Raw genomic sequence first — 24690 nt, forward strand, 5'->3', positions numbered from 1 at the left:
AAGAAGCATAAGCAGGCTGAGAACTTTCGGCACGCAATGAAAAGGAAGCGGACCAGTGTAAACGAAAAGGACTATGTGCCTGGTGGTTTCTAGAGTCGAAGCCAGCTGGATTCACCCACTACCTCTGTGTAAATAAAGCGTCTTCATGTTTTAAACTTCGTTTCTTGTTTTCTCAAAACTACTTTTCGTGCCACAATGCGGGCTGTTGCCCACGGTATCTCTGGATGCACTGGTTTGATTTGCATGATTCTTGTTGCATATGAAAGCTTAAGAACTGGTTGGTGCAACCATACCAAGAGAATGTAATATTTATTTGTTAAATTATATTTTAATTAGCGGCTAAATTAATCATGTGTTTGTTGTTCTTCAAGGCCTTACTAGATAAGAGCACAATATTTTTTTTGATAAAGCTAAAATTAAAATGGTGGTGTGGTTGCACTCTCTGGTCTTTCTAGAACATGTACACATAAAATTTATATCAGTCATTAAAGAGGAAGTTATAAAAAAGCTGGGCAAAATGACCTAACATGATGTCATCATTATCTTAAAATATATAAGTGTTAGACAAGAAGTGACTGGATATTTGCTTAGAGCTTATCAAAGAGCACTATGTAACAAAATTTCAACTATGTAAGTTAAAAATTAATGAAAATAGCCATAAGAGCAGTGTCTGCCCTTAAAGAAGTACGAGCAGCAGGTGTGAACATCGACGGTAAAGTTAACTTTCAAAGGAACTTGTTTATCGACATTGAAAAGAATAAAACCCAAACCAAAGTGTCCAACTATTTCAAAGCTGCGGAATAAAAAACGAGTTTCTCATCGGGTATGCATGTTTTACATTTTCGAGCTTATTTTGGATACTACGATTTTCGGGTAATACGTTTTTTCTGTTCCCGTGGATATTGTATCGACGAATTCCACTGTAATTGCGAAAAAATGGGGGATGGGCATTTGTCCGGTCATCCATTGTACATATCAATGTACTGTGCATATTTTCTCAGATCTTGTAAATTTGGGAATGGGCGAATGCGCGGAATTTTATGGTGTGTACTCGTGTGGCCGCAAATCACGACGCCTAGGCAGAAGACTGCTCGAGACCGTCTCAAAGCTTCTTGGAAGCGTAGAAAGAATGAGACAAAAACTATAAGTTACATTTATAACGCCGCATAAAGCCGACCGATGCAGAAAGCATAGTGCGATTGGCCCAACAAGCAAAACAAGGTTATCACAAAACGACGGGTATCTATCGATTCCAAAGAAAACTCGCCAAAATGTTGGGGCAAACGCGCCAAATTTTATCTGTGGGTTTGCAGCACGGTGTCTCGGAGAGCAAGGCTGGCGAGGGCACCCACCTGGGACCTGAGGGGCACCACGTTGCCGGCGCCCCGGATTCCCGGCGGCACGCCCGGCCTGATCTGGGGCGGCGGGTTCTTCCTCACGATCACCACCTTCTTGAGCGCCGAGCCTTCGGCGCCGCCGACCTCGGGCTGGGCGGGCGGCGGCCTCGGCCCCAAGCGCTGCTTTACCCCTCCCGGCTGCGCCTGGACCACCGTGATGGCCGCCGGCTTAGGCTGCGACCCCAGCAGCGAAGACCTGGCCTGCGCCGCTGGTGCTGGGGCTGCGGATTTGCGACACATATCAATATAGCACGACACATATTAATGTAGCATGACACATATCAATGTAGCAGCTAAACTGCGCGCTGGCCGAGCACGCGCTTTAGCGTCAAGCGAGCAACGATAGCGGTGATAGCTTTCAGTGCACCATAAGGTGCCATGCTGAAGCTTGGGGAGCGCCGAGGGAAGGGTGTATACACATCAGAGTAGGCCACGCACCCTGCCCCTTAGGCTCACTTCAAAGCGGCACAGTCTGTACTGCGAGCCACGCACTCCTCTGTTCGCATTTCATTTTTCCCCGATAGTACATGCATACCTCGATCAAGCACAAGGCACGGATTGGACGGGAGTGCAGTGACTTGCGCTTAATTAACCTGATCACCGACTGAACACAAGTCACTGAACGAACACGTGCGGCTGGGATTGCTTTTCAATTGGCTCAATCACCAATAAAAAAAAAGCTCAAGGTACACCTAAGCATTTCTTATGAGTTCCGAATGTGAAAGCATGCAAGCCGCTCGTCCGCTCCCTTTGTCGTCTGCTCGTCTGCTCCTTTTGTCCTCTGCTGCGTACCAGCGCGGGTGCGCTTCAGGATCTCGGAGGCCATGGCACAGCGGCCAATGAAAGCCCCGTCCACGTGCGCCAGCCAATGAAACCGAAGGCGCGCGGAAACTATCTGCCGTTTTCGCGCTTCCAACTGATGACGTCAGCTCGCTCCATGAGACAGTTAATGCTTTTGCTTTAAAAGACAAATTACGGATTGAACGAGAAATAACCGACTGACCATGTCTGACAGAAGCTTCTGTCCAATCCAACGCTGGTCACGGCTGGAAACTAACGAATTTGGGGGTTTTACACGCCAAACCAACAAAGGTTATGTGCCAAGCCTCAGCGGAGGACTGAGAATTATTATATGTAGCTGCATATTCAGTAAAACCTCCCTAATTCCAATCCCATGGGACCAGCAGAAATGTTCAAATTATCCGAAAGTCGAATTATCGAAAGGACGAAGAAAACTGCGCGAAAACGTTTCCCTGCGACATAGGTTGATTTTGAGAAGAAATCCCTCCTTAGCGTGGTCAGGTGCTCCACCGCACTCGCACTGTCAGAGCTGCGCATCCCTTGCGCTGACGATCCACCACAGCAAGACTTCTTCCTAGTTTCGGGTGCACCACCTTCCACAGCCACTTTCTTTCCGCACTCTACAGTAGAACCTCGTTGATACGTTCCCGGTTTGTGTGATGTTCCGGTTCATACGTTCACGAATGAGGGCATGGGAAATATCCCATAGAGTTGCGCTGTTTTTTTTTTCCGGTTCCTACGTACCCGGATAACACGATTTCCCGGACAGTACGCTCAACTATCTGCCAAATATTGATTGGATTATACGTTTCTTGGCAATCAACGTCGCACTGCCATATTCGGAGCTCCGAACATCCGGTCTAGACGAACGAGCGCCGAGCAGCTGTCCTCAGGCGCATACGACCGACACAGCGCTCGCATTCGGAGCGGTCCGCCCGCCGATAACGCCGCTGCTGCGTCTATTGTTCTCCGCAACTTCCGAGAGCCGTCCGGGTGCACAGGGCGTTTTGATTGGAATTACAGACCACACAGCACGGTTTTACTGTCTTAGCTCATTATTCGATAACCGTATCTACCCGAAAATAAGTCGACCACGAAAATAGCTCAACCTCTACTTATTGAACCCACCAATAATTAAAAAATATAATTGAAATATAGGTCGCCCCCCCTTTTTTTTTTTAAGAACAGAGGAATGTTTGGGCAAAAGAAACAAACAAACCTTTATTTACAGCACTCTCAGCTGAATCACGGCGTGATGCCAAAAACTTGTCAGACCTTGTGAACATGTCATCGTTGTTGGAAGCTTCCTCAGCTCGGTAGACATCCTCACAAATTCGCAACGATACCTCACTGACACCGTTGCAAAATGACAACAAACGAAAGGAAGTGGAGACGGGCGAGTGACGAAACACCAAATACAAAGATGCGAGCAACGCCACAAGTCGCCGTGAGCAACGCGCGAGCCGCTGCAAGCAACAACAAAAAAATAACCTAGATTTTTTTATGTGCGCTTATTTGCACGAGAGAGAGAGAGGGATGGAGGAGAGGGGAGGGGCAAGGTGCATGGTGCATCGCGCTCCTCTCCCTCCCCTTCCCCCTTGCATAGCGAGGGGAATGCGTGAGCGGTGCTGGCAGCGGACAGGCACAAAACCCGACGCCCGAGGGATGCGCGCTGTTCAGCTTTTTTTGTGCACCAAAATCTCTCTGAAACAACAAGCAGGGCAGCTCTACAGCAACGCCGGCTCGGTAACTCGATAGCTCCATGCCCTCGGTAGGGTCGCAAAGTTTCATCACGAATGTAGGTCAAAATTCTTTGGTCACGATTCACTCTCACTAACTCCAGCAAGCACTTGGAGGCATTGTTCAGAAGGTTGACAATTGCAAGAGTGTGCAAGAGTAACTCTAGACTAGGACGTACAAGGGAGTGGTAGCGGTTGCAGTAAATGAACAAATCCGGCATTTCTTTGTTTCTTTCTTTGCATTGGCTAAGCTTTGGTTACTTCATCAAGTTTCTCCAACGCTTTGGCAGCTTTGGCTTCGCTTTGCGCCCCAAGCCTGCGCCATCCCATCTCACTATATTTCCTGTGCCATGTATTCTTCGTTCGTTCTGCGATGGCATCCCGAAAGTGACACCATAGCAGAACTGCTTGTTTTTAAACTATTGCTTGTTTTTTTGTTTTTTTTGTGTGAGTGTGTGTGCTTAAGACTTTAAGTTCGGCTCGTACATTTTCTCGACTAACACATTTTTTTTTTTTTCTCGCAGTTTCTTCAAAACGTATTCCCCCCAACGAGGTTCTACTGAACTTTTCGCTCTTGAAAGCCTGTAGGATCTCAGCCTCAATTTTCACGTATGTGGCCAAAGTTGTACGTATGTGGCCAAAGTTGACGTTGTACCTTTCGATCACTTGTTGTTGAAAGACACCGTCCTTCAAGGCCCTCAGTATTTCCACTTTCGTCACTAAATTCTTGGCCTTATACAGCTGCAACGAAAAAAGAGTAGCACAAGTGACCGACGTCCGGGGCGGCAAAATAGCGACACTATTGTTCTTGAGCGCGCTGATAGCGAGAGTGCCAGTCACGTTGCATGTTTCAACGCAACGTGACTGCCGGCCACCCCCGCATTGAGGCATGGAATATGACTGCCACTCTCACCATCGGCGCGCTCGAGAACAATAGCGCCGCGTGTCACGATTTTGCCGCTCCAGTCCTCGGTCACTTGTGCTACTCTTTTTTTGTTGCAGCTGTACTTCAGCCGCTTCCACGCCAGGAGACTAGAGCACTGAGGCACGGCAATCCAGAGCATAACTGGTGCGAAACACAGAGAACCGGAAGAGCGAAGAACCGTGGGAAAAACCGGAAAAACCACGTGTGCACTATAGAGGACACGAGCAAAAAAGACACAAACAAGTAGAAGAAGAGGACAGGACAAAGCGCTGCTATCAACTGGCGTTTTTAATGTGAAAGAGGAGAACGAACCTGGAGATTTTTTTAGTGATAGAAAAAGAAGAGCAAGGCTGCTGTCAAAGCCAAGAAACCAAAGGAAGGAAAATATTATTTTTGATGCAAAGCTATAAAGAAAAACAGGACTGGGAAATTGAGACTAGAGAAAGAAGATAAGAAAAAAAACAATTCGGAACAAAAATTAGAGAAAAAGAAAGAAGTTTAAAGAAAAATTTAAAAGAGAAATAAAAATTGAAAAATTGTAGAGTTTCAAGAAAAGAAATTGAGGTATAGGGAGTTCTCTGTCAGATGGTGCACTAATGCAAGCGCCCCCTCTGGCTTTCATGATTTGAGCCTCGGAGATCTCCCTGGGGTTGTGGGTTCCAATTTCAGCAAACCCAGGGGTGAATTTGCAGTCTCGGATATGCAGGGAGATGTGTCCTGCCGGAGATGATTTTAGTGAAAGGGTGTGTTCGCGTAGTCTGGTGTTGGCGCACCGGCCAGGCTTGGACTAGTAGCACTTTGTCCTGTCCTGTTCTTCTGCTTGTCCGCGTCTTTTGCACTCTTGCCCTCTATCACGCATTAGCAACTAGCCCAGCAGTTAATTCTCATACACGTGTGCACCTCGGCTTGATAGCGGTCATACCCTTTGGAACGGACAGTAGCTTGCGCCACCTGCTGAATTCGTCTGAATTAATCGTGGCGCACCACACTCCCTCCAAATTAAAGAGTGTTTGGTGCCATTGACTGATACAGACGTTTGACAAGACCAGATTGGAAGTTCAAATTATCCGTATCAGCAAGGGTTGTATTGACGAAGTTTTACTGTAAATGGACCTTTTTGGAAAATGGAAATGTCAAATAAAATATCCCCAAAATAAATATCCCAAAAATAAATATTTTTTACAGCGGAGCTGTTAAGGGCTAGGTTCCCCAGGATTGTGTCCGGTACCAAAGAAATGTCGGCACAAACCTACACGAACCTCTGGACAGCTACCGCCACCTATAAGCGACGGCGGCAACCAGGCAGCCAGTCTAGTTACCACCGTCGCTCGTAGATGGCGGTAACCTTTCCAGCTATCATAGAAGAATGGATAGTTGGGCGAGTTCGTGTGAATTCATCGTAGGACACAGCGCGCAAAACGGACGAGGACGAAGAAGAAACCCACGTGACGAGCGCAGCACACGTCACATGTGTTTCTTCTTTGTCCCCGTCTGTTTTGCGTGCTGTTTCCTATGCTCTTATCAGTTTCAGATCGGACTCGCTATGCGTCAGTTGCATGCCCTTTCTTCGGGAAAAGACCGGGTGCTGAAGGAGCGGCGACGTACGCAGCAGCGCAAATAGGTCCAAAACCGTTGCGTGCGTCGAGCGCTTCCGATTCTTTTGCGAAATAAGTGCAAACCGCTTGCCTGAAAAGTCACCGCCGAGAACAGAGGCTACAGCTCCGCTGCTTTTCCTTATTCACCAGAGTGGAAAGGCTGAAAGTTTTTTTTGTTTTGTTTATGATTAGGGGAGGTTTTAGCTTATATTTGGAGTTGAACTGCAAGCAGCAATATAGGTTAATTCTGACTGCCTGGGAATCTTTTGACGTGCAACCAAAATCTTGGCTAAGCACCTTCCATCCAAACAAATCTGTTAAAAAAAAAATATAAAAAACTTACGGCCTTGTTATTTATATGGTTTTAAACCCTGCGACTTTGTCTTCCAAACTTCCCCCATTGCCAAGCCACTCGCATCCCAGCTCCCCACGCACCTGAGACGGGGCTGCTGGCAGGGTTGGCCGACGGAGGCTTGGCTTCTGCGGTGCCCTGCCCCTGTGGCTTGGGGGCGCTGTGGGGCACCTCGGTGGCCAGCAGGCGCTTTTCCATGAGCTCCTTCTGGCGCTGCATGGCCGCCAGCTTGCGCCGCTCCTCCTTGATGCGCACCACTTGCTCGCGCAGCTTTTTCTGCTCCTCAATCTTGCGGCGCAGCTCCTTGGTTGCAGAGTCCTGCGGGGGGGAGGGAAACCCCTTCACTCTTCCTCTGTCTTTCATTATGTCACCCTCATGGCGCTGCAGACGGGAGTGTTTCGTGAAACGAAGTATACGCAACAAACACTAAACATAGCAAGAAAATTCTACGACAGTCATTATGGCTGATTACAATGATAAAGGTTAATCGTGGCGTTTCCAAAAAATGTTACGGTCGCCGACAGAATGAAAACGACGAATTGTGGCCGTTGACCACCCGAGCGTCGTCAAAGGTGGGAAGCTCCTCCCTGCCGTCCTCACACTATCAGTGAGTACGGTGTCAATCGTTTCAGACTCGGGCGTGGGAATCCCACAAACGAACAGGGAAGCATGTCGGATGCTTCCCCGTCCTTTCCTTTTCCCAGGCTCCGAGCATTTTTACTACGTTTAACAATTGGAGAGCTCGGGGGCAAGCACTAATGTGCTTAGAGTGAGACAATGTTGCCCAACAGGCCTGAAGTTGAATGCAGTCGAGCGTTAGCTCCATTTCAAAATCCCGTCCCCGTCGTCTTTGGCTTCGTCTGCAGCCTTTTACCGATACCTCCGGTTTCTTGTACTCCAGCTAATCAGTGCCGGGTCACTCATACTCTCTCCTGGCGTTCATTTGTTCGGGTTCCTTCTGTCCACTCCAAATTTCAAGAAGCCGTCAATTGTTGTCTGACAAAACGCTAAGCCCAGGGCAAAGTGCAAGACAAAAGCTCCTTATTATCGTCTCTTACGAGTCGCCCGTATATACGAGACACGGCTAATAAGGGAGCCCAGGTTTGAGATGGAGCGCAACTCCAACCATATGGAGCATCCACACATTCAGTGGTGGTGCCCACCATCAAGGGGGGACACTACCCAGAAAAACAAATTTCTGCAAAAAGAAGTAGATTTTGAAAAATGGCATATTTACGTCTGCCAACATCTAGAGAGTATTCCGAGAAAGTTTCATTAGTTTACACTGCATAGTTAATTTTTATAAATATTTTTCTGTCCATTGAAGCTAGAGAAAATGTAAGGTTTGGAGCACTTCGAACGCATTTTTCTCTGTTCCACGTTTTGGTATAAATTCCATTTTAGTCATACTATCGTCTGATAATGGCAATACAGGAAAGGCTCGTTCTGCACTTTTCCTGAACGAAATTTAATAAGGAATGCGGCTATGGAATTTTTTTGTCACTCTACGAATGTCTTTTATAAAAAAACGTTGACATTTTGTTGAAGACACAAAAGACCAAAAAGTTGACCAATTTTGCAGAAAAGAAAATTCATAGAAATAAATTACTTTTTACAAAAAACTTTCCATAGCCGCACCCACTAGGCATTCTGCTAGATATCTACCAAATAAAAATCTTAAATACTGTTACGGTTTTCCGACGTTAGATTAAGTAAACAATGTAGGCATGTTGCTGATAGAAGCTGCCCTAATTTCCTTTCCAATTAACCGACAGACCTAAAATTTTGTTATGCACCCTCTAGCATGACCACCTGCCTAACCTGTAAGTTTCCTTAATTTTAAGCCAAGGGTTCAAAAGCTGACCCTCCCAGGGGGTGTGTCCCCCGTGCAGATGCAACTAGCCCCTCCCACACGGGCTGGTTGTGCGTCGTCGCTTGGCAAGGAGGACAGTGGGTAGCGCACGGATCGGAGACACTGGACGCTTTTGCCACCTCCTTACGCGTTGCGATGCACCAATGAGGCCGGAGAGCCAAATTTTCAACGTCACCCAAAGAAAAAAATGCGGGGCGTGAATTGGACGAATGTTGTTGTTTTTTTTGTGTGTGTTTTTGCCAACCATAGAGTTATTTAATGTATGCCAGAGGTTCAACTGGCGCTAGTGTGCTGTCACTAATTGAAGGACCCAGTAAGCGGTCGAAAATTGACTTCAGGTAGACTGTGGGAAAAAGTGAGTGCATTTTCTCCCTGGGCTCGATTATAAGAGCAAATATCTCGAATAATACGCACATACTAGGCAGCTTAGAACATTTCTCAGTCAGGCAGGCGAAATAATTGGTCAGTTACGGCAGTTTTCTTTCAAATTCATTGCATTAAAAACTGCTAAAACGACTTTGTACATGTACACTGTTGGACACTGTTAGCGCAAGCACGACGTCAGCGCTTTTCAGCATGGGGGATATGCATGCCAAACGAACGAAGGACATCCGGAAAAAAGACAGCAAAAACTTTGCAGTAACACTGGATCAGGAACTCTCTGTGCATGTGCAAATGAAATAAACTGAAGGTCACGTCACATAGTCCGATGTTCAATAAGTAAGTAGTGCTTTATTCTTTTTGCTCTGTACGAACATGTTTGTTCCACGTTCAAAATATCCCGTGCATGCTCGAAATCTTTGAGAACAACCGCCCGATAAAAGCTGCTTGGCACAGAAAATAATAAAAGGAAACACCTTTCATAGCCCACACTTTATTCTTTACGTTTGGAATGTTTTTTACCACTCGTAAAGATGCACGACGGTGTCATTTTCCTATAGTGACAGGACTGGCATATTAGCAATATACAGGTATCACCGGAATGCAGGCAAACCTTGAACAAGCTTCATATTCCTTTCGACCGTTATTTTGCTTAAAATCGTCGCTTTTGTTTTATGTATCTGCTCTGGAACACAGGGTTGAGTCTGAAACATAGCGAAGTTAAAGACCGTTCACCGATGAAGAAAAATGCGCTAACTAAAGCAATTACACTTTTACAATGTTAATAAAGGTACATACTACTCAGTACGAGCCAAATAACCAAAGTGCTCCCCATCATTTTGCGGCGAAGAGACAAAATGCACGTGCGTTTTTCCATAGAAATGCACAGGAGCATCGCAAAAGTAGGCTGGTTGTTGTCTGCTTGAATTTGCATCACGCAAGTTGCACAGACACTAGCACCAACTGAACCTCTAGCGTACATTGAAACTTTATGTTGCCAACGAAACGAGAGCCTTGGCCGTTGACGAGACTCGCATCCAGTCCGTGCCCTGCATTCGCCTCTTTAGGCGACGTTGCAAATTCAGGCCCCCGGCTTTGCTACCATGTGTTGGTCTGTTCCGCGCAGAGGTAACTCGAGAAAGGCTCGGCATCTCCCGTTAGTGCAATCAACCGCAGTAACTGCTGCCACCTCAGTAGGGTGCCTGAAACGCATCCCATTGGTGTCTGTAACGTCCCATACCGGCCATGGACCGAACAGGGTTCCGAGTGGCAATAAATGCGGAAGTTGGCCAATCATGTCATCAAAGTTGACTAAAGCAGAGGCTGGCAACCCACCTCCTCGATGGCCTTGGGCAGAGTGGCCTTGATGGGCTCCGGCGGGGGCAGGTTCTCCACAATGGGCACCTCCTTGATGTTGGCGTTGTTCACCGTGCGTCCCGGAGTGCCCTGGCTGTGCTTGCGCGGCTGCGTCCGTCAAGGGGAAAAACGCGGCTCAACATCACTGCAGTCCACACTCGGCGGATCAAAGTCCGTTTATAAGAATTTTCAATTGGTTCGAAGCGCGGATTCGATCACGGCTATCATAAGTATACACTACTATGGGCAAAAATGTGGGGTAATCCGAAGTTCAACCTCTGGGTCCCGTTAGTTTGAAGGATTGTGTGCCGGAGAAGTGTGGCAAGTCCGGGAGCGCAACAAAGCCTAGGAGTTATGCCAACCGCTCCCAAAACTTGGCCATGCCTGCTTCATCGCTTTTATCTACCTACTCTGCAGTCGGGAAAAGGGCGACATCGTGTGGCTACGATGCCCTTAGACACGTTCAGTTTGCGAAGCACACTTATCGTGGCACACGTGCATCAATGGAAACGAGCCAGAGTCCAGCAGTTTATATTGTAAAAATATAAATACCCGCACGGCTCGGGGTTCGTGGCGACGCCACCCACCGAGCGCCTACTAAAGTAGGTGCCCCCAGTGTGTGTGTATGGTGGCCCACGTGGCCGGGGTGATGTTACTCACCAAGCACCTAACACCTCACACCTCAGGTATAGGTGCCCCCTGTAGGGTGCGCTTACTTGTTTGCCACCCAGCAACAGCTAGTGTGTGCCTTTCCAGTAGTATGCCTCAACACAGGCACAGAAAGCAAACAATTTCACATTGTAAGTAGAATCTCGATGATACGAATCTCGCTGGATCGCAGAAAAAATATTTGTATAATACGAAATTCGTATGAACGAGAAACAAGTCGCATAAGTACATGAAAGCAAAGTGTTTAATGGCCACACTCCCAGTCAAAGAAGTCAGTAATGTTCTTCCGAGTCTTCTATTCTTCATTATCACCAAGGAGAAAGTTTTACAACGTGTAAAAACGTTCCGAAACTCCTTCGTCAAATCCTTGCGTTTTCTTTTAGGGTCCTCGTCCCCTTTCCTCAGAACTTGCAGCTTCTCTCTGAAGGACAGCGATTTTCTCTTGCGAGACATGTTAAAACAAATCGCAACTCACGCTGGACTGATGAGGCAGGATGAGGGATGTCCTCCCGAAAGTTTGTTGATGCAAATCGCACGGAGTTCAACAGACGTGCACATGCGCGTGCAAACAAAGGATGCTTGCTCGTTGACGTTTGCATCATCAACACCGATTCCGAATGTCGTTTCTTGTGTTCACTCGAGTGACTGAGAGTTGTTAAAACCCGTTCATCACGTGACAATAAAAATAAAGCAGCAACCTAGTTACTCCAGCAATCCGAATTCGAATCCCGTGACAACATAGATAGTGCAGCAACGGTGGACGTGGGTATGCTTTCAAGTTTTTGAACACAGCCACGTTTTATTATGATTGCGCCGCGTATGTAGAAAGAACGGCAAGAAAAATAACTCAAAAACGGTGGTTACAATTGCCAGAGCCGAGTGATGCCACCCTAAAAGATGTGTAAATGTTGTCGATGACTGTTCGTATGATCCACCTCGGCCCGATGAAGCATTCAGACCATCCCGAAACGTAATACATTAGTCTTAAGGAACTTTGGCCAGGGATTTCGAAAAATTCGTATCATCCCGAAATTCGGATGAACCGTGATCGTATCATTGAGATTCTACTGTATACGTAAAAATGCTAAACAGAGTGAGTGCCTCCTATATCCTTCGTGCCTGGCAAAGCAGCCTCCCGAGGCCGTCGCGCGGCTACTCATGGTGACCTCGTGAGGGCGCCGTGCTAACACCGTCTGCGTAAGGAGCCTAGATTCAAGAGAGGGAGCAGCTTAAAGCGCAGAAAATGTTATCAATTGAATGGCAGACGCCTCGTGGGCAGACTTTTTGCGAGTGAGTGCGTGTTACATTGTCGCTTGGCGAGGAAAGCGGGTGGAGAGGTGAAGACGTTCGCAAACAGTCAACACTTTGTCGACCTTCTCGCAGCTCGTATTGCAAACACGGCCCACAAACCGGGCGACCCTGGTTGAGCGGTCAGAAACACTTTGACATTCGAGCACACTAGGTGGGGTCTGTGTTGTCTGCTTCAATCTACTTTGCCTTCGGTATTCAATGTTGGTTGCACGATATCAACGCGGACAGGAGGTATTGACGGAGTAGAGAGTCAGATATCCACAACAGCTTCGACATCCCCGTTTTTGGAATCAAATTAAGAGTTTAAACTTTAGTAACTTAGTGATGTCACATTGATACGACTATGCCTTTAAAAATTTATTGTTGATTAGTAACACATTTATTGTTTAGTAGTCCCTTACTGACCCGTAGAATAATTCTAAATCATTCAAAGGCACCCCCAAGTGCATCTTTCCTCCTGTCCAGCCTTCATCCCTCCAAACTGGAAAGAGCGGAGGAGGAGCTTGCTCCGCTTTGCCCTGGCACTGACAAGTCACCCTTACCATGTGAGGAGCCTCCAGGCGCAGGGTCTTCTGGGGTACTGTGACAGGCGGGGGGGACGTGGGCCTCTTGCCGAAGGGGCCCGCCGCCTGCGGGAAGTGGGGCACCCCAAAGGGGCCCGCCGCAACGCCCGGCTGCTGCTGCGGCGTCCCCCCGTGGGGCCCGGGGCCGTGCTGCAGGAAGCCCACGGGGCCCCCCTGCTGCTGCTGTTGCTGGGGGCCGTGGCCCGGAGGGGGCTGGGAGGGCGGTCCCTGGGGGAAGGGCTGGAACGGGGGGTGCTGGGGGGGCTGCTGCTGCTGCTGCTCCTGAGGACGGAGGAGACGCCCGGGAACAAAGGGGTGAATTTCCGACACAACTTCGATGGTAGTTTTAGCGCAATATTATTGAAAATAAATTTCTATAGAGCATAAAGTAGAGTATTTAAAGGGCCACTGACCGCTCACGTATCAACCCTTTCCTTTTATTGCCGTAAACGACCGGGAAAGATCCCTCAAGATCGTCCTAAAAACTTAAGCTCGGGAGCAAATAATTTGAGGAGAAAACAAAATATATTTAAAAAGCCAGATTTGAAATTTTTGAACAAATCAATCGGGCAGATGGCAAAATGGTGCTCTTTTTGCTTTTTCGGATAACTTCAAACCAAAAGTGCTATTTAGCTTTCTTTCTATCTTCTTTCCTAACTGATTGCAGCAATCACCGGCACTCGCCTCTGCCATCCTGTACGTAGCGAGCTTACATCGCCGTGCACTTGCCGCGTCCTTCATCCACGTGCGGATGACGTGTCACTTTTCATTTCGATGTTCTCTTTTTAGTTGCATTCTATTCAGTGGGCCTCGAACATTTTTTCAGTGGGCAAAGAAGAGAATAACACGTCGCAGACATTGCTGAGCGATGTGAGGGACAACGCAAAATTCTCAACCGCTCGACAATTTCTCTCTCCAAGTCCAACAGTTACCATCCAGCACCGAAAGAAACAAATCGCCCGAGCCATCACTGACTTCCCAGCTATCAACTCCCGTCGTGTAACGATCCTGGCCTGTTGCTCGTTCATGACATTCATTCACAATGTTCGGTCACGTTGGTCATTCATGTCGGTCAGTCATTCCTGACGCCCATCCACGACGCTCGCTCGTTGACAGTTTTCGCACATTTTATGTTAAAACCGGGAGACGGCCGACGCCTCCTGACTGATAATTCCAGGCTCCGAGTTTTTAGCCGTTGAAATCGGCAGTGTAGTGCATTCCGAACAGTCGTAAAAAACAACATTTGATGAGTGTTGTTACACACGCACGACTCGCAACACTTGCACATTTCCAAAATATGCCTTCGCCTACTACACCAAAAAAAAAAAAAAAGTGATGGAAGAGGGAGCTTGGATTGGGGGAGCTGGACATTGATCTTTGACGGGCACTTTCGCAATGATGCTGAAATCGCGCACCCGACACAAGTACTGCACAGGCACCCAGCGTGAACTTGGATCTAACCGCACACCTCACACAGGAGCGATGCCCAAAGTGCGGCAGCCACCAGCGTTGCTCGGCAGACGTTAGGAAAAGCTTTATCGACGACCAACCAGTTCCCTTTCCTACGTAGTTCACAGACTACGAGGCAGCGTCGCGCACGATCGAGTAAATAAAAGTAGACACGCATAAAAGAGGGCGTTACTATGCGCAAAAACGGCTACCACCTTTGCACACTGCAGTGATGCGATTGGCTTAAGCCGTTTTAGAGCAACCTTTCGGAGCAGCCGAAACAGTGTTTTGGAGCAGCAAAAGTGGCCTTTGGAGCAGCTGAAACAGTGTTCTAGAGCAGCAAAAGTGGCTTTTGGAGCAGATATTCTTACAAAAATAAAAATATTTGTTTTAAGTGTTAGATAGACGAAGGACACTTTGCTCGCCGCAATAAAAAAATTATCGTCAATTTAGACCCCCCCCCCCCCCCGAGTCTCAACATGTAACTGAAATGCCAATGACATGACAGATTTTCCAATACTTCACTTTAATCATATGTACATATATACGTACCCGCCATAGATAAATAAGAACCAAACTGCACATATTGAAATTTATTTGAAAATGACCAGCGTAGTAATAAATATCACAGCATTAGGTTGACTAGTTATGTAATATATTAAATAGAAGCAGTCTCCGACTAATGAAACACATACCTAACAACTGCAGTGCAATGCGAAACTGCAAAGACAAAGGTGCATTACGACTAGCGGGTGCTTTTCTTTTTCCTTTTCGAAACTTTCTGCAAGACTGCTGCAAGCATCGCTTTGCTTTCGGCTAGTAATGAATGTCCACTTTCAATGTCTCCAAAGAGACATTTAGACATATCCTACAAGTGTACAGTGCTGTAGGCGTTGCCGAGCATTTTTGAAAAACCGCTTGCCACCGTTTTACTGGTTCCCGACGTGCCAGATTTTCGTCAAAAATAAGCAAACGTAAAACAATGGGTTGCAAGCGTCCTGGCTGGTGCATCTGTCGTGCAATTATGTTCGCATGCACGAGGGCAACTTCGGCGGGCTTGCAGTCGCATGTGCTTCGTCACGCAAGCAGAGATGGCTGTTCAATCGAAACCTAAACCATGCCACTCTGCTTTGTCACCAACTGGTCCCCAAAATTGTATGCAAGATAGAACTGTCCAGCATACGACAAAAAAAACAGCCCAGCGGCGCGTGCTTGCCAGGCCGGCAAGAGAGGTACAAGCTAAACACACAGAAAAAAGAACCTGAGCGCATTGATGCAAGACATCAATAGCCAGGGTCAAAAAGTTCTTGGAGCGCTTTGTGCAACGACTGAACTTGAGACAAAAAAGCGCGCTGTGCGGGTTCAGAACGTAGACCATTGCCTTCTTTGCTTTAGCTCACTTCTCCTCACCAACTTTCTTTCGTGGCAAATTTTTCACATACCGGAGTCCCTCTCGAATGCCCACCGAGAGAAACTTGGGTAATCAATACCTTGACACAGCAGTCTTCGAGTTCAAGAGGGATTTTTGCAGTAGCTTATAATTTAAGCAAGAATAGGAATGTCTATGAACATGCGACCGTCCTTACGTTTCCTTTTAGAAAGCGTCATATCTGCAGCGACGTGGGGACGGCAACACTCGACGTTGCGCAAACACGTCGACTGGAAGGCAAGGACCAAATAGTTTTTTCACGGCCGCTGCTTTCAGGAGCGAGTGCTTCAACTCATAAAATGGCTCTAGCCACACAAACACGTTGTTTTGTTTCACAGCATCACGGCATGGCTGGTACCCGGCACGCTAGAGTCAGAGCATCCCCCCACGCCCACGGCTATCGTTGAAAATTTTTTAAAAAGACGCGAGACAAGACTTACGAGACGACAAGAGAGCGAAACAAGAGACGGCGGGAAAAACCACTGATCTTTATGACAATTGCTGGATCACGCTTCCCGCTCCCGCGAGTGAAGCCACGGGACGGCCATCTTTTTCGTAGACGAATTGCGGTTTTAGTAGCGTTGCAGAGGCTGGTGGCAGCGTGCTGAAGACACATTTTCTACTCGTTTATCGTCATTCACCAAAGACGTTTTCTAAGACTCTGTGTAAGCGTTGAGACTTGCTGTTGCGAACAAGTGGAAAATTTTACGAAAGCGCGGAGCCGAAGAAAAAAAGGCAGAACTCGTAGAGAGCAAGCTTCGCCGGTCTCTCGGCATGATCAGAGCTCCCTTGGCACGCCAAAATGCTGCGTATCTGTGCCTTTACATGCTTGGATACCGATCAAGAATCGGCACCACAACAAAGTTTTGAAGGTTTGTCGTGAGATGTCTTTGCACCATTTATCGTTCCCAATCTGTACGGTTGCTCTTATGCACTATTAACTAGGGCTGTGCGAATACCGAATAGTAGTTGTCGAATTGAATGTCGAATCAAATCAAGAAAAAAAAGCCGAATATTGAATTAAATATTGAATAGGGATTTTATTTACAGGAATGTTTCAAAGTGTGCCGTGAATGAGATTATTATATGTGCAGAGTATGCGCCTGGTGCAGAATATGCATCTCGTATAGAACAAAAGATCAAAAGTATAAAAATTCTGGTTAAAAAAGAGGCCACATCTCCACGTGGTGAATGATGTTGATTGGGGCGAAGTTCTGGTTGTGCTGATGATACTGATTTTATTGTTCATAGGTAGTGCTGATGGTGCTGATTTTTTTTTTATTGCACATAGGTAGTGCTGAGTCCCTAGTTGCGTTTCGACTTCATTATTACTGCTTTATGGACGGTGAAACGCAGAGCCAGTAGTTCTTCTAGCGGATTAGCTTGGATCCATTAGAAGCCGTGGGAATGCATCTCCACTGCTTAAAGGGGCGGTGCAACGATTTTACAATTAAAAGAATTTGCATCTCGTCATTTTTACGTTGTTTAAAAACACCTCCTTCATTAAAAATGTTGCGATTCCGGTGCATAATCGCAAAGCAAAAGTCAAGCTTTTCCCCCCACCTGCAGCCCCAAGTGGCAGCCGAAGGAACTACGGCAAATAGATTACATGACCTCGCTCGGCTCTAAGCTGCAGCCTAACGCCCGCTAATGTCAGCAGAGAGAGGGAGAGGAAGCGTCCTCCGGGAGAGCACACGGGAAGCTACACGGCACTCCGAATGACGTCACTAGGAGGGGGACCAGGTGTGGCCCTGAAGGCCGGTAGTGAGTTGAGGGGTGCCCGAAATGCCAATCTTTATCTTTTTCTTACGCAACAACTAGGACACGCAGGCGAAATCGGTTTTCTGTTGTTTACTTCAGAAGTGTCACAGGGCAACTTCCAGAAATCTTTGACCGAAGTCCGGAAATCGTTGCACCCTCCCTTTAAGTCAACGGTCCATGTCAGAAAGAGAATGTGTGGTATGGAATGTGGTTATATACGCAGTTGAGCATTTGACTGCAGCGCCCTCTCATCTATAAACGTTGAGCCAATGCATGCAAAGTTGCGCGATTATATACGCATTTGACCGCAGCGCCCTCTCGTGTATAGACGTTGAGCGGCTACATGCAACGTTGGAGTGTAGCGTAGAGGTTAAGACGTCTGCCTCGTAAGCAAGCGGTCCTGAGTTCGAACTCCTGCGCGGGCATACATTGTTTTTTTTTAAAAGTGGGCCGATCGCAGAGGCAGTGCAATCGATGTGAGCACGGACGCCGGACGAACGGACAAGGCTAAACCCTAAGGAGCTTCGCCCCTAAAAAAAAAAGCAGCTGTTGATGGACGTTGGACACTAAATATCCAATTTTATGGCACAAACATAATCTATGTACCCTAAGCGTCATAAAAAACCCAGTTACAACCACGCGTGTCTTTTGTTCTCGTTACAAGCACGACCCCACATCGCGACTTTCTTTTTTCTATATTTGTATACTATCTCAGAAAAGGGGCACTTTGCGATATTTTGTCTCAATCTTAAGGGAGAAAAAGGGCACTGGGATATTACTTTATATAAATGAACAGGTAGCAGTTAAATCTGAGTAAACAGGCTTAAACAATATAATCTGAAGCAAAAAAAAAAAATGTGTGGTTAGGTGGCGCAAGTCACATTTAACTGCCGCTATGCGTCCATTCCTTTATCTATCCTTTTTTTTAGAGAGCCTAAATTTAAAAGATGGACCAAGCAAAACTGAAACCACGAAGACCGCTCCTGCGTAGATCGGTCGTAAGTGCACATTTGTGGTGTTCTCGTATGAAAAGAAGGCGAGCAAATGGAAGAGCGACGACGCCTGTCCAATCAATGCTTCCGTCTTTTCGTCACCTTCTTGCAGTTCGTAACGCGTCTATCGAATGGTTGGAAACTCTCTCAAATCTAGGCACACTAATTTTCCATTCCGTTTCGTTTTGAATCAGAATTTGCGGCTTGCGGTTCCAAAAGAACGATGACAACAACTCGGCTGGTTTCATCGGCATGGTTGACGTGGTTTTCTTTTCTTTCTAATCTTGCAGTCGCCGACTTGTGTGAGTGTGGCAAGTATGTTATACATCGGCCTTTCAATTTGAAATGAAGGGCTTTACTCGTGAAAAGAATTAGGCATGGCGCGGAATTCCGACTTCCCAAAAATTTCTCTCTGAAAGCAGCGCAAACAGGAGGTTTCAGTTGTGATTTAAGGTTAGATTGTGTCACGATCATGAGTAAATATCTTTGCTATAAAGTTCGTGGCGTTCGTTACTTTTCTTTTTTCTAACCTGTGTGTTAGATTTTTATGGAACGGTAGGACCAAGAAGTGTTTCTCGCGTGGTCTGTCTAGCATCACGGCGCTAACATCGGGAGGAAAAACGGCTTTTTGTCAGCTCCGCGCCGACCGCGCGCCTTTGGCCGAATATATTGAATACTCGAGTAACGCAATACTATGAATTCAATTCGCAAATAGAACTATTCGGGAACTTTCGATTCGATTCGAATTCATATATTCGAGTCGGCACACCCCTACTACCGTATTTACTCGCACAATGAACGCACTCGTGTAATAAACGCACCCCCAAGTCGGCTCTCAAAATTTCGACTCTTTTTTCACTCGCGTAATAAACGCAACCTCAACTGCGACGTCAAAATTTTGACCCCCTCCCCCCACGCGCGCGAAATGAACGCACTTTTTTATCCTGGTGCAGCGAGGTCGCGAATGCATGGGCAGCGTGGCCGAACAAAACGCCTTGCGAAAGGCGTTAAAAAATTCGCAAAGATCCAACGGAAGCAAAAAAAAAAACATAAAAAGATTTTTTTTTTTTTTTGCACAGCGCAGTTTGGATTTTGGGTTCGCGCGCCGCCGCGCGCAGGAGGTAAGAAAGAGAAGCGCTCTAAGCGAACGAAACAGCTTGCGAAAGGCGGAAAAAAAACACGGAACTAAAAAAAAACAAAAACAAAAACCTTTTTTTTTTTTTTTTTTTGCACAGCGCAGTTTGGATTTTGGGTTCGCGCGCCGCCGCGCGCAAGGAGGTAAGAAAGAGAAGCGCTCTAAGCGAACGAAACAGCTTGCGAAAGGCGGAAAAAAAACACGGAACTAAAAAAAAACAAAAACCTTTTTTTTTTTTTTTTTTTGCACAGCGCAGTTTGGATTTTGGGTTCGCGCGCCGCCGCGCGCAAGGAGGTAAGAAAGAGAAGCGCTCTAAGCGAACGAAACAGCTTGCGAAAGGCGGAAAAAAAACACGGAACTAAAAAAAAAAAAAAAAAAAAAAAGCCTTTTTTTTTTTTTGCACAGCGCAGTTTGGATTTTGGGTTCGCGCGCCGCCGCGCGCAAGGAGGTAAGAAAGAGAAGCGCTCTAAGCGAACGAAACAGCTTGCGAAAGGCGGAAAAAAAACACGGAACTAAAAAAAAACAAAAACCTTTTTTTTTTTTTTTTTTGCACAGCGCAGTTTGGATTTTGGGTTCGCGCGCCGCCGCGCGCAAGGAGGTAAGAAAGAGAAGCGCTCTAAGCGAACGAAACAGCTTGCGAAAGGCGGAAAAAAAACACGGAACTAAAAAAAAAACAAAAACAAAAACTTTTTTTTTTTTTTGCACAGCGCAGTTTGGATTTTGGGTTCGCGCGCCGCCGCGCGCAAGTAGGTAAGAAAGAGAAGCGCTCTAAGCGAACGAAACAGCTTGCGAAAGGCGGAAAAAAAAACACGGAACTAAAAAGAAACAAAAACCTTTTTTTTTTTTTTTTTGCACAGCGCAGTTTTGATTTTGGGTTCGCGCGCCGCCGCGCGCAAGGAGGTAAGAACGAGAAGCGCTCTAAGCGAACGAAACAGCTTGCGAAAGGCGGAAAAAAACACGGAACTAAAAAAAAAACAAAAACAAAAACCTTTTTTTTTTTTTTTTTTTTTTTTTGCACAGCGCAGTTTGGGTTTTGGGTTCGCGCGCCGCCGCGCGCAAGGAGGTAAGAAAGAGAAGCGCTCTAAGCGAACGAAACAGCTTGCGAAAGGCGGAAAAAAAAACACGGAACTAAAAAAAAAAAAAAAAAACCTTTTTTTTTTTTTTTTTGCACAGCGCAGTTTGGATTTTGGGTTCGCGCGCCGCCGCGCGCAAGGAGGTAAGAAAGAGAAGCGCTCTAAGCGAACGAAACAGCTTGCGAAAGGCGAAAAAAAAAACACGGAACTAAAAGAAAAACAAAAACAAAAACCTTTTTTTTTTTTTTTTTTTTTTGCACAGCGCAGTTTGGATTTTGGGTTCGCGCGCCGCCGCGCGCAAGGAGGTAAGAAAGAGAAGCGCTCTAAGCGAACGAAACAGCTTGCGAAAGGCGGAAAAAAAACATGAAACTAAAAAAAAACAAAAACCTTTTTTTTTTTTTTTTTTTTGCACAGCGCAGTTTGGATTTTGGGTTCGCGCGCCGCCGCGCGCAAGGAGGTAAGAAAGAGAAGCGCTCTAAGCGAACGAAACAGCTTGCGAAAGGCGGAAAAAAAACACGGAACTAAAAAAAAAACAAAAACCTTTTTTTTTTTTTTTTTTTTTTTTTTGCACAGCGCAGTTTGGATTTTGGGTTCGCGCGCCGCCGCGCGCAAGGAGGTAAGAAAGAGAAGCGCTCTAAGCGAACGAAACAGCTTGCGAAAGGCGAAAAAAAAACACGGAACTAAAAAAAAACAAAAACCTTTTTTTTTTTTTTTTTTTTGCACAGCGCAGTTTGGATTTTGGGTTCGCGCGCCGCCGCGCACAAGGAGGTAAGAAAGAGAAGCGCTCTAAGCGAACGAAACAGCTTGCGAAAGGCGGAAAAAAAAACACGGAACTAAAAAAAAAACAAAAATAAACCTTTTTTTTTGTTTTTTTTTTTGCACAGCGCAGTTTGGATTTTGGGTTCGCGCGCCGCCGCGCGCAAGGAGGTAAGAAAGAGAAGCGCTCTAAGCGAACGAAACAGCTTGCGAAAGGCGGAAAAAAAACACGGAACAAAAAAAAAAAAAAAAAAAAAAAAACCTTTTTTTTTTTTTTTTTTTTTTTTTTTGCACAGCGCAGTTTGGATTTTGGGTTCGCGCGCCGCCGCGCGCAAGGAGGTAAGAAAGAGAAGCGCTCTAAGCGAACGAAACAGCTTGCGAAAGGCGGAAAAAAAACACGGAACTAAAAAAAACAAAAACCTTTTTTTTTTTTTTTTTTTTTTGCATAGCGCAGTTTGGATTTTGGGTTCGCGCGCCGCCGCGCGCAAGGAGGTAAGAAAGAGAAGCGCTCTAAGCGAACGAAACAGCTTGCGAAAGGCGGAAAAAAAACACGGAACTAAAAAAAAAACAAAAACAAAAACCTTTTTTTTTTTGCACAGCGCAGTTTGGATTTTGGGTTCGCGCGCCGCCGCGCGCAAGGAGGTAAGAAAGAGAAGCGCTCTAAGCGAACGAAACAGCTTGCGAAAGGCGGAAAAAAAACACAAAACTAAAAAAAAACAAAAACCTTTTTTTTTTTTTTTTTTTTTTGCACAGCGCAGTTTGGATTTTGGGTTCGCGCGCCGCCGCGCGCAAGGAGGTAAGAAAGAGAAGCGCTCTAAGCGAACGAAACAGCTTGCGAAAGGCGAAAAAAAAACACGAACCTAAAAAAAAAAAAAAAACCTTTTTTTTTTTTTTTTTTTTTGCACTGCGTAGTTTGGTTACGGGAGGTCGCGCGCCGCGCGCAAGGATGTAAGAAAGAGGAGCGGAGAAGCCCTCTAAGCAAACGAAACAGCTTGCGAAAGGCGGCAAAAAGAAAAAAAAAAAAGACCCACGGAACTAAAAAAAAAATAAGAGTTTTTTTTTTTTTTTTCTTTTTGCACAGGGCAGTTTGGTTACAGGGGGGATATATGAAAGATAAGCGGAGAGCCCTCGCCTAAGCAAACAAAACAGCTTGCAAAAAACGACAAAAAAAAAATTTTTTTTTTTTTTGCACAGTTTAGTTATGTTATGGGGTCGGGCGCCGCGCGCTAAAGGCCCGTCCACACTCTTGCGACCGAGTACGACTGAGAGAGACGAGATCTCTTAAGGCCCGTTCACACTCTTGCGACCGAGTACGACTGAGAGAGACGAGATCTCTTACAACTTCTTAAATGTTTCTAGAATGAGGGAACACACTGACATTGTGGCGCCATCTATGCGGTGACCCTAGAACTGCATTTCACAAAAGCGAAGGTTTTGCGGGATTTCCGAGGTCAAATGTGCGTAATACCCATAGAAATGCTCGTTTATAACATTGACAAAATCTTTTCGAGCCAAAAAAGAAAGGATATTGCGCGAGAAATAAAAAAAAATATGCCGGACCGCCGAGTTTACACTGCTTCCCAATAGATGGCGCCAGTGTGTTCTCTGGTTTAAGAAGTTTTAAGGAACCCAGGTTTAAGAGGTCGCAAGCAGTCGCAAGAGTGTGAACGGGCCTTTACAGCTTCTTAAATGTTTCTAGAATGAGGGAACACACTGACATTGTGGCGCCATCTATGCGGTGACCCTAGAACTGCATTTCACAAAAGCGAAGGTTTTGCGGGATTTCCGAGGTCAAATGTGCGTAATACCCATAGAAAGGCTCGTTTATAACATTGACAAAAGTTTTTCGAGCCAAAAAAGAAAGGATATTGCGCGAGAAATAAAAAAAAATATGCCGGACCGCCGAGTTTACACTGCTTCCCAATAGATGGCGCCAGTGTGTTTTCTGGTTTAAGAAGTTTTAAGGAACCCAGGTTTAAGAGGTCGCAAGCAGTCGCAAGAGTGTGAACGGGCCTTTACAGCTTCTTAAATGTTTCTAGAATGAGGGAACACACTGACATTGTGGCGCCATCTATGCGGTGACCCTAGAACTGCATTTCACAAAAGCGAAGGTTTTGCGGGATTTCCGAGGTCAAATGTGCGTAATACCCATAGAAAGGCTCGTTTATAACATTGACAAAAGTTTTTCGAGCCAAAAAAGAAAGGATATTGCGCGAGAAATAAAAAAAAATATGCCGGACCGCCGAGTTTACACTGCTTCCCAATAGATGGCGCCAGTGTGTTTTCTGGTTTAAGAAGTTTTAAGGAACCCAGGTTTAAGAGGTCGCAAGCAGTCGCAAGAGTGTGAACGGGCCTTAAGAGATAAGAAGTTACTTCGATTTTTCAGGATAAAAGGTCCGTTCATTATGCGAGTAAATACGAACTAATTACGGACGCAAAAATTTTACTTCGCGTGATGAACGCCCCTCCCAACTTTGCATCGATTTTTCGGAAAAAAAAGTGTGTTCATTCTGCGAGTAAATACGGTATTAAGCATGGCTATATTCCGAATCAACTCTAATGGATTACATGGCAGCACAAATAGAGCAACGCTGTGAAGCAAGGATGGTTTTCAAAGGCTAGACAACAAGACGGCGAGATTGAAAATCTTTGAGGCGTGGCCCATATGGTCGAGTGCAATCAGTTAACCAATCACAATAAGGCGAGCCGCACTCAAACTTGATGTCACATGCAATTGTTAATAATGAGCCAGACCACTGATCAATGATGAGGAGCTCTGTGTGCGGTGTGCTGCGTGCACTAACAACTTAAAAAAGAAAACCCCCCCCCCCCTCTCGTCTGATAGTCGTCAGATTAAAGTAAAACGCTGCTCCAGAGGCACACACGGCTTCAAGCACATTACACTCGCAAAACACATCAACACGGCGTCGAATCTTGATCAGCATCCAGGCATGAAAAAATGCACAGAGATGCGGCACTTCGGCATGCCAAAGCTCACGCCGCGAGAACGCGTTAAAGCGCAGAACTTGCTTTCGACAAGTTCTGCGCTTTAACGGTGGCACTGCGCTCTCGTAAAATTTTCCACGTCTTCTAAAGAGCAAGTCTTAATGCTTACACGAAGTCTTAAAAGACT

General features: G+C 46.2%; 1 protein-coding gene across 1 annotated transcript in view; it reads right to left on the reverse strand.

Moving 5' to 3' along the window:
* The window catches only part of LOC120838243 (RNA-binding protein 33-like), an 83615-nt gene that overhangs the window by 16943 nt on the left and 41982 nt on the right, over positions 1–24690 (reverse strand). Inside the window, exons 13-16 of the mRNA XM_040500172.1 lie at positions 12942–13241; positions 10399–10527; positions 6893–7127; positions 1353–1618 (exon numbers count right to left, since the gene is read on the reverse strand). Of these exons, the coding sequence (XP_040356106.1) occupies positions 1353–1618; positions 6893–7127; positions 10399–10527; positions 12942–13241 (930 nt within the window). The remainder of the gene's footprint in view (positions 1–1352; positions 1619–6892; positions 7128–10398; positions 10528–12941; positions 13242–24690) is intronic.

The sequence above is a fragment of the Ixodes scapularis genome, unplaced genomic scaffold, assembly GCF_016920785.2.
Source record: "Ixodes scapularis isolate PalLabHiFi unplaced genomic scaffold, ASM1692078v2 PGA_scaffold43__4_contigs__length_2004386, whole genome shotgun sequence".
In the NCBI taxonomy this organism is placed as follows: Eukaryota; Metazoa; Arthropoda; class Arachnida; order Ixodida; family Ixodidae; genus Ixodes; species Ixodes scapularis.